Source organism: Chlorocebus sabaeus, chromosome 1, assembly GCF_047675955.1.
Source record: "Chlorocebus sabaeus isolate Y175 chromosome 1, mChlSab1.0.hap1, whole genome shotgun sequence".
NCBI lineage: Eukaryota > Metazoa > Chordata > Mammalia > Primates > Cercopithecidae > Chlorocebus > Chlorocebus sabaeus.
Genome location: NC_132904.1, coordinates 15,016,761 through 15,027,752, shown reverse-complemented (window position 1 = coordinate 15,027,752; position 10,992 = coordinate 15,016,761). Strand labels below are relative to the sequence as shown.

At 37.7% G+C, this 10,992-nt stretch overlaps 1 protein-coding gene across 1 annotated transcript; it reads left to right on the top strand.

The window, feature by feature from the left end:
- Nucleotides 1–3,073: 3,073 nt before the first annotated feature.
- OR9Q2 (olfactory receptor family 9 subfamily Q member 2) lies at nucleotides 3,074–4,009 on the top strand. Its single transcript, XM_037997600.2, has one exon. The coding sequence runs from the start codon at nucleotides 3,074–3,076 to the stop codon at nucleotides 4,007–4,009; it is 936 nt and encodes a 311-aa protein (XP_037853528.1).
- The last annotated feature ends 6,983 nt before the right edge of the window (nucleotides 4,010–10,992 follow it).

Sequence of the window (10,992 nt, the reverse complement as noted above, 5' to 3'; positions counted from 1 at the left end):
ATCAGGGGTACATGTACAGGTTTGTTACAAAGATAAACTTGTGTCATGGGGGTTTGTTGTACAGATTATTTCATCACCCAGGTATTAAGCCTAATGGGTAAAACCTGTTAGTTGTTTTTCCTGATCCTCTCCCTCCTCCCACCTTCCACCCTCCAATAGGCCCCGTTGTATGTTGTTCCCCTCTATGTGTTCATGTATTCTCATCATTTAGTTCCCACTTATAAGTGAGAATATGTGGTATTTGTTTTTCTGTTCCTGTGTTAGTTTGCCAAGGTTTCTTAATTATAGGAATTTGTAGATGCTTTAATATGCTAATATGTAATGTGATTTTCCATGTGAAGAATATAGTATTCAGTGGTCTCCAGATTTATGAGAACAGTGAACATATTTTCCTGGAACGTCTACCTGTGACACCTGGGGAAAGGTAAGGCCTTCAAAGTAGAAGCCTGCCAGTATGGTTCTCAAATCTGCTACAGGTTATAATCACCAGAGAATTTAAGAAAATTGCTGTGTTCGGCTCCTACACTCAGGCATTCTGATTCAATTGTTAAGGGGTATAATCTGGGCCTCAGAAATTGCTTCCCAGGTAATTCTAATGTTCAGTGAAGCTTGAGAACCACTGCCCTGGGGTCCTTTTGCCTAGCGCCATATTCCAGATCAACTGAGCACTGACCTGGTCCAAGTCATTGTTTTGCTGCCAAGAAGCTCCGGAGTCCTTTCTGTATCTAGGTTTTAAAAATTTGTAAGACAGGGAAACATCACATTCACCCTACCTCGGGTCTCCTGTGAGGAAGAAAGGCACTGATAGGACTTTGGAGAAATCATACTTTGCAAGAACGTGTCTTTATCATTTTACTTAAGTTTATGGCAGGACATACAGAGGGGCAGGCAGGCCTAGAGGTCCCAATCCCAAGACATTGTTGCCACAATTTTTGGAGATTTACTGTATGGAAATCCACTGGTATGCCTGTTCATAATGTAGATACTGCTCCCATGGCAGATGTACTGCATCTGCATCGATCTGTGGAGGTGGGGCACTGCTATTCACATTTTAAACAAATTCTTTGGATAAATTCTTATGCGCACTGAAGTTTGAGAACTAGTGCTATGGTGGAGGGGTTGGTTACCATCAAGAATTTGCTCAGCTTGCCTGGTGGAAGTCTGTTCACAGCCCGCCCACTCTGGCCTCTCCAACATTTTATCTTATGTCTCCCCACCTGCACCATTCTCTGCTTCTGCCAAATGGTGAACTTTCGAAGTCATCAATGACAGCATGTTTTGGCAATGGGGAGCAAAAGCGTATGCTTATTAAAGCCTCCTTTGGGGATCAGTTCATAGCTGGTTGGGGTGGCATTGGGTAAAACCCCTGAAAAAACTCCCAACTGAGATATAGGAAACCTTCAAAGAAGTACATTTCTTTTGGCACAAGGCAGGAAGAAGACAAGACTAGGAACCTTGCTGAGGGATGGGGTTTGGAAGTTTGAAATTCAAGAGAAACTTTCAAAGATATTAATTAGACACCTTGTTAGGAAGTCATATGAAGATAAATCACCTTCCTCTGGAGAATCACCTCGGGAACCAATTAGGATGTGATGCTGGGACAGCGAATATAAGAAGCACATCAGCAAGGTTTCATGCTAGATTGGAAGCTCAGGGAGAAAGTCTGGTCCCCTAGCCTTGTTATCTCAAAGTAAGTCTAAAAAAAAATCTAAGGAAACACTAGTGTCAGGGATATATTGCTTTGTCAAGGGGTAGAGGAAAGAGAGAGACTCCTAGAAGTGAGAATAAAACACAGAAGTATTGGAAGTGACCCCATCTCATCAGGTTGCTATGATTATGGGGATATCTGCAATTTTGTTTATGGGAAGGGAACAAAGACAAGGTAACTGAAGCCCAGAGAGGAAATATGACTTGCCCAGGGTCTTACATGCAGTGTGGGTAAACTAGAAGCCAGGTGTCCTTTGGATTGGCAGGTGATGGGCAGACGACACATGAAACAAAAGAGGAGGGCATTAGCAAATAGAATTCAGGTGAGGACAGTTTGTGTCCAGCTCATGACTTTCAGATCTAATTTGTTTTCTTTGTTATTCTCCTTAATGGATCAGCTCAGTATTAGTCTGGCTGCTGGTACATCAGGAATTCAAACACTATGGAAGCTCTCCTTTACCGCCCTGTTCTAGAACTCCACTAAGAACCCCCAAATTTATTAACCTGAATTTCTCCAACAGCACTCAGACAACACCAGACTACAAAAATATTTCTGCTTTCAAATTTGGATGCTGTTTATTTTCAAGCACTGTTTTTATTAGGGGCTTTGAGAATGACCAAACGAGGTTTATGGAGCTTTGTTAGGTGCCTAAAAAAACTTACGTTTGCTCTTTTGATTTCAAGGTTAACATTTGAGTATGTGTTTATGTACACCCTTAATAAGCCAGTCAACTCTAATTAGGGTAACAGCTGTTTGTTAAACTTTCATGTTGTTAGACTGAGAATAGTAATATTCCTACAAGCAGAGCCCATTGCTGATTGCTAATAGATATTTTTGTTTATATGTTTTTGTTAAGAGAATATAAATTTTCCTTCCTTAAAACATTCATTTAAAATTTTAAATAGCCACCTTATATATGTGGAGTGCTTTTAGCTTTCCAATGTGCAATGTGCTTTTGCCTCTGTTTTAACCTATGCATTAACCTTATCTCATAAGCAGGGTGAGCATTATGATCCCCTTTTGGCAGAGGAGGAAATTGAGGTTCAGAGAGGTTAAGTGCCTTGTGTAAGATCAAACAGCTAATTGGGGACAGTTGCAAATACAAGTGCTGACTTGTAAGTCTGAGAACCACTTGCTCTCTGTTCTTTCTATGATAGAAGCATTCATCACTCTTTATCTTCTGTTACAGTGAGTGAGCTCTATGTCTGTCTATATCTATCTTTGACTGAAAAGTGTGTTGAAGTTGAGTGCCAACATGTAAGACATTCAATTTAAAGCTTTGTTACTTGAAATCATTTGAACTCCTCTTGAGGTGTCCCCTCCTCTGGCTCTTGTCTTAGCCGTTGCAGGTGAACCACTGGATGGATGGCTGAAAGGAATTACACCGTAGTGACGGAGTTCTTCCTTACTGCATTTACTGAACATCTCCAGTGGAGGGTTCCTCTCTTCCTCGTATTTTTGAGTTTCTATCTTGCCACTACGTTAGGGAACACAGGCATGATCCTTCTGATCCGCGGAGATCGTCGGCTCCACACCCCAATGTACTTCTTCCTCAGCCACCTTTCCTTGGTGGACGTCTGCTACGCATCCACCATCATCCCTCAGATGCTGGCTGTGCTGTGGGAGAATGGCACAACCGTCTCCCAGGCTCGCTGTGCAACCCAGTTCTTCCTCTTCACCTTCTTTGCCTCCATCGACTGCTACCTCCTGGCCATCATGGCCTATGACCGCTACGCGGCCGTGTGCCAGCCCCTGCTTTATGTCACCACCATGACCGAGAAGGCCTGCTGGGGTTTAGTCACTGGGGCTTACGTTGCTGGTTTTTTCAGTGCCTTTGTTCGAACGGTCACAGCCTTCACTCTCTCCTTTTGTGGAAACAATGAAATCAACTTCATTTTCTGTGACCTCCCTCCTCTATTAAAACTCTCCTGTGGGGACAGCTACACTCAGGAAGTGGTGATTATTGTGTTTGCTGTTTTTGTCATGCCTGTCTGTATCTTGGTGATCTCGGTGTCCTACCTGTTTATCATCACGGCCATCCTGCAGATCCGCTCTGCTGGAGGCCGGGCCAAGACCTTCTCCACCTGCGCCTCCCACCTCACTGCCGTGGCTCTTTTCTTTGGCACCCTCATCTTCATGTACCTGCGAGACAACACAGGCCAGTCCTCTGAGGGAGACCGAGTGGTGTCTGTGCTCTACACCGTGGTGACCCCAATGCTGAATCCCCTTATCTATAGCCTGAGAAACAAGGAGGTAAAAGAGGCCATTAGGAAAGCCCTGAGCAAATCAAAGGCTTCTTGAAGACCCTAAATGGACCCCTGTGAAATATATCATTCTTTAGTTTCCCCATCTTTTCTGTCTTTTCTCAATAGCACCTTCTGGAGAGGTTTCCCAGGTAACCCTGTGCAAAATCGCACCTGAACTCCCCATCTCCACTTTCTGATTTATTATTCTGTGTATTCACGATCTGACATATTAGATGTTTTATGTATTTGACATTTTCTAATGCTCACAACTAGAAAGTAAACAACATGAGAGCAAATTTTTTTTAAATCTGAGCTTCATTTCTGTATGTCCAGTTCCTAGTATAGCACCTAGCACGTGAAAGGCACTCAATACATATTTGAACCTCAGGTTCCAGTGTCTGCTTTTAAGTTGTAACTTCTTCAGTCATCAGTTTTCTCATCTGTCAAGTAGATTTATCTACCTTATAGGACTGTGGTTTTGAGGATCTAATGCATAAATGGACAAGGATTGCCTCTGTCTTATTCACTGGTATCTGCAGAACGCAGTGCATTGCCTGACACAATAAATACTTGATGAGTGAAGCAAGAATATTTGGAAAATTATACAGCAGGCTACAAATACAACTACTGTTTTGATCCAAAGGGATTTTCCAAATTTCATCATTTATCCATTTATTCTTTCTTTTTTTTGTTGTTGTCTTCTTGTTTCTGTGATTTTTGAATAACAATAAGGAAAACTGTAATAATAATAATAATAATACTAATAATACTAATAAGTTACACTTATTAGGCATTATTATCTTCCAGGACTTAACAATAAGCTTGCTATAGGAATTACTTGATTTAATTTACAGGACATCCCTATGAGGTAGGTTCTATTATCATCTCTGCTTTTTAGGTAAGTGAGGCACTTGAGGCTTAGAGATATTGAGTAATAGTCTCAAGGTCGGCAAGCAAGCCGTTGGGTGAGGCTTCTACCCAGCTAGGCCTGAGCTCCTATCTGACATGCACACTGTTGCTAGCTGTTATCTATTGCCTACTCTATATAATCCCTCAACCAGAATTTATTGTTATTGCAGTTTTCTTTTTCCTTTCAGCTGGTGAAGAAAAGGTAAAAGTCCAATCTGTTGGTGTAGATGGCAGTCAACAACATTCATTTTATAGCCCCTATGTGCTAGTATTGTATAATGTGACTTTGTGTATATGTGTGTGTGTGTATAGTTGTGCATGATAAAGTGAAGTGTGTAGATTAAACAACAACTTCTGAATTTAAGCAATGTTCGTTTTAAGGAGATATAATAAATATTTTATAAAGGAGTTGGCTGGGCATATTTAGGAAAAGGTATAGGGGAACAATTAGCACCTATGGCCAAGAGGTTTGGGATCACATATCCGCTCTTGTAGTAATCATTTACAAACTGCAGATTGGGGTGAAGGAATACCACAAAATGCCTCTTGAGGATCATTTTCCAAATATTAACTGTCACGCAAATATTTTTGGAGCACATCAACATCTGTGGTGGGTGTTAGGCATATCTTTGTTGTGGAAAGAACTCAGAACTTGGCACCAAAGTATCCAGTCTGCCACTTCTTAGCAGTGTGGCTTCAGATTAATTAGTGCCATTCAGCCTGCTTCTCCTCTGTGAAATAATACTTACTGAGCACTTACTCTGGAACATGATTTACATGTATCTCATTTATTCTCACAATAACTTGGTATATTTGGATAATTGGAGGGCATTCGGTAATGTTATAAACATTATTTAGTGTTATTAATTACTGTTATTAATTCATGTTATTATGGTGCTTGTCCAGGCTCCACAGCCTAGTGAGTAGTGATGGGCAGAGGGACCCATAGCTGATCTCTGGGCCTCTTTATTGCAGAACTTTCTGGAACAGTCCCTCCTGGGCCCAGATTAGCTTTAAACCTGGACATTTCCAGGAGTCGAGTTCTCAAATAATTTTTTAACTTAATTCTTAAGCTAGTGCACACTTACCATATCCTAGGTACAATGCTAAAAGCTTTACATGAATCCTTTATTTTAGCTTTCCTAACAATGTTAATGAAAAGTAATTTTTATTGACCCCATTTAGCAAAAGAAAAAGGAAAATCTAAGACTCAGAGACATTATGTGACTTGACTAGATGTAGCAAGAAAGTGGCACATGAGGGAGGTTCTATTTTCAGGTCTCTGACTCCAAAGTACATACTCTTATCTCATAACTACCCTTCTGCACTCTTTCTTCTCCTTCTCCCAGGCCCTAGTCCTGGTTATAGTTTGCTTCAGAGGTTTTCTGGGTTTCAGTTGCATTCTTGATCTCCGTGTTTGGTAGTTGTGGGCTGAGATGGGTGAGTTTGATGGACTCACATTATTATGAAGTTCATGGAACTCATTTTAGCCCTCTTGTAGGCCAATGAGGAGACTCTGGTGGAATCTGTAACTCCCTCAGAAAGAGCAGGTGGGCTCAGGTGAAGTATTGCCTTCAAAGCCCTTCCAGAATATCTCTTGGCTCAGAGTGCTTCAATAAATAGCTAATCGGCTTAGTGCCTAGAAGCAGGCACTAACCTTCCCTTCAGGTCTTCTTTTTCAGTCTTAAGTGATTACCTAAGGAATTCAATATTCCTTTCCAAACACGGATTATTGCTATTTATTACTATTTATTAGCATTTAAAAATATGGAATTGTATATATAGACATGTGTATATTTACTTTGTTATTTTTATGTCTATCATTATTATCAAAATACATCATTCAAAAGATGTATCTGAAATTCCTTCTAATTTACTAAAACTTTAAAATATAGTTTTATTGAGATTTGACATGCAATAAACCATATATATTTAAAGTGTGCAATCTGATAAGTTTTGACATGTATACACTCATGAAACCATCACCACAATCAAGATAATGAACATGTACATCACTTCCCAAGTTTCCTTATACCTACTACACTTCCTCCCATGTGCCCCTTCCCATCATTACCCATCTACACTCTCAGGCCACTACTGGTCTGCTTTTAGTCCTTTACATTAGTTTGAATTTTATATAAATTTTATGTCAATGGACTCATATCTGACTTCTTCTACTTAGCATAATTATTTTGAGAAACATTAACATTGTTGTGTATATCAATAATCCATTCCACATTATTGCTGAGCATTATTACATTGTATACCATGTTTGTTTATTCATTCATCTATTTATGGGGATTTTAATTGTTTCCACTTTTTGGCTATTATAAGCAAACCTGCTGTGAATATTCATGAACAACCTTTATGTGGATATATACTTTCAGTTTTTTTAGGTAAATACCTAAAGGTGAAGTGGTTGGATTACATAGTAGGTATATGTTTAATTTCTTAGGAAACAGCCAAACTGTTCTCAAAGTGGTTGTATCACTAAACATTCCCACCAACAGTGATAACAGTGCATGACAGTTCCAGTTCTTCCAATCCTCACCAAAACTTAGCATGGTCAGTCTTTTTAATTTTTGTAACTTGTGGCAAGAACAGATAACATGAGATTTACCCTCTTAACAAATTTTGAGTTTAGTATGGTGTTGTTAACCATAAGTATGATGTTCTACAGCAAATCTCCAGAATTTATTCATCTTGCATAACTGGAACTTTATACCTACTGAACTACAATTCCTTACTCTTCTTGTCCCCAAGCACCTGGCAACCACCATTCTATTTTTGCTTTTATGAGTTTGACTATTTTAGATACTTTAAAGTGAAATCATGTAGTATTTGTCTTTCTGTGACTGGCTTATTTCACTTAGCATAATGTTTTCAAGGTTTATCTATGTAGTTGCATATGGTAAGATTTCCTTCTTTTTAAAAGATAAGTTATATTCTAATATATATAGTCATCCCTTGGTCCCCATGAGGGATTGTTTCCAGGACCTTCCACAAATACCCAAATCTGCAGATGCTCAAGTCCCTGATCTAAAATGATGTAATATTTGCATATAAACTTATGCACATCTTCTTGTATACTTTAAATGATCTCTAGATTACTTATAATCCCTAATACAATGTAAATGCTATTCATAAGTGCTATTTACATAGTTTTTACACTGTATTGTTTAAAAAATAATGACAAGAAAAAAGTCTATACACATTCAGTACAGACACAATTGTTTTTCAACCATTTTGATCCAAGGTTGGTTGAATCCATGACTGTGGAACCCACAGAGGCAGAGGACCAACTGTACCACATTTTCTTTATCTCTTCATATGTCAGTGGACATTTAGGTTATTTCCACATCTCAGCTACTATGAATAATGCTTCAATGATCATGGGAGTACACACACACACACACACACACACACATATATTGATATCTTGGTTTCAATTCTTTAGGATAAATACTCAGAAGTATTGGATATTTATTGCTGGGTCATATGATAATTCTATCTTCAGTTTTTTGAGAAAACTTCATACTGTTTCCCATAGAAGCTGCATCATCTTACATTTCCCACAACAGTGTACAAGGGTCCCAATTACTCCATGTCCTCCCAAACATTTCTTTTCTTAAAAAAAAAAAAACCATCCTAATAGGTGTGAGATGATATCTCATTGTGGTTTGATTTGCATTCCCCTGTTGATGAATGATGTTAAGCATCTTTTCGTATACTTGTTGACCAGTTGTATATCATTTTGGAAAAATACCTACTCAGATCTTTTGCCCATTAAAATTTTTTAGTTTAAAAAGATTTATTGAATACAGATCGTATATATATATGTACACACACACACACTATATATATGTATATATATACTATATATATGGTGTATAATTTGATGACTTGATATATGTACTGTAATAATCATTACATTGTGTAATCATTATCAGAAACAAATTAATCAATGCACCCATCATCACCCATGCTGCATATTAAGTCTCCAGAACTTGTTCATTTTATAACTGAAAATTTGTTCCCTTTGATCAATATATTATTTTCCTCCACCTCCAGCCACTGGAAACCATTGTTCTCTGCTTCTGTGAGTTGGACTTTTTTAGATTCCACATATAATTGATATCATACAGTATTTGCCTTTCTGGGTCTGGATTATTTCACTTAGCATAATGTCCTCCAGGTTTATCCGTGTTGTCACAGATGCTGGTATCTTCTGTTCTTTTTTATAGCTATTAATAAATCATACTCCATTGTATATGTATACCACATTTCCTTTATCCATTCATCCATCTATAGACACAAGTTTTTACTCTATCTTAGCCACAGTGACTAATGCTGCAATTAACATGAGAGTGCAGATAGATCTTTGAGATACTGATTTCATTTTCTTTGGATAAAAACCCAGAAATGGAGTTGCTGGATTGTATACCAATTTACATTCCCAGTAACAATGAACAAGTGTTTATTTTTTTCTTCCACACCCTCTCCAACACTTATCTTTTGCCTTTTTGAGAATAGCCATCCTAACATATGTGAGGTGATATTTCATTGTGGTTTTGATTTGCATTTTTCTGATGAATAGTGATGTTGAACATCTTTTCATATACCTGTTGGCCATTTTTACATCTTCTTTGGACAAATGTCTGTTTAGGTCTTTTGCCCATCTTCTAATTCAATTATTTTTTTTTTTCCTATTGAGTTGTACAAGTTAGTTGTATATTTTAGATATTAATCCCTTATCAGATATATGATTTGCAAATATCTTCTCCTATTCCATAGGTTGTCATTTTACTCTGTTGACTGTTTCCTTTGAAGAGAGGCAGCTTTTAAATATTTGATGTAGTCCAACTTGTTTAGTTTTGCTTTTGTTGCCTGTGCATTTGGTGTCATAGCTAAGAAAGTGTTGCCAAGACCAAAATCATGAACATTTTTCTCTGCATTTTCTCCTAAGAGTTTGATAGTTTCAGGATTTACGTTTATGTAAGTTTTTAATTCATGTTGGATTAATTTTTGTGTATGCTGTGTGATTAGCATCCAACTTCATTCTTTTGCATGTGGAAATCTGGTTTTCCCAATATCATTTGTTGAAGGGACTATAATTTCTCCACTGTGTGTTCTTGGTGCCCTTGTCAAATATTGGTTGATCATATTTGGGTTTATTTCTGGTTTCTCTATCTAGTCCCATTTGTTTATATGTCTGTCTTTATGCTAGTATATTTGTATCTTGCAACCTCACTAAACTCACTTATTAGTTTTAGTAGCTTCTTTTGTTTATTCATTTTGATTTTCTACATACACAATTGTGTTGTCTATGAATAAAAGCAGTTTTATCTCCTTCTTATTTGAGTAGTTTTATTTCTTTTTCTTGCCTTATTGCACTGGCTAGAACTTCCAATACAATGTTAAATGGAAATGAGGAGAACTTAAATTTCTCTCCCATTGTTTATATTAGGGTAATCTCATTTTCCCACTATTCCTTATGTAGATTTTTCACAGACGATCTTTATCGCATAAGGGAGTTCCCTTTGATTCCTGTTTTTTCTTTTCATAGTATTTTTCTTTTTAAAATCAGGAATGGACTTAGGATTTTCTGCATCTACTGAGCTGATAATGTAGTTTTGTTTTTGTTTATTAATGTGATGGATAGCATTTTTTGATTTTTAAATGTTAAACCATTCTTGTAATTTGGGGATAAACTACACTTAGTTACAGTATATTATTCTTCTTATTATCACAGTAAGTAGAAGATGTTCCTGATCATTCTAGGGTGGTTAAAAGTGTCACAGATGGTATTACCTAAAACTGTATGCCAATTTTAAAAGAGGTTTGTAGTTCTGAGTCATTTACAATCCTCTGTTAAAAGGAGAATATATATAGAGGGACATATGCAAGTGGAAGGAAGACAGAGGCAAAGAAGAAATTTGAAATTTTTTCATCTTCTGAAAAATCTGTTCTGAGGGAGGTAGTTCCATTTTGATTTCAATGCTGAGGATTCAGGACTGCTTGAGAGATAGCTAGGGATGATAGCTGTCTGAGTTGAAGAGAGCAGATCAGAAAGTATGATTTCAGGAGTCATGGTTTGGGTCCTGTGGTATTTGAAACAGTTGCTCCTTT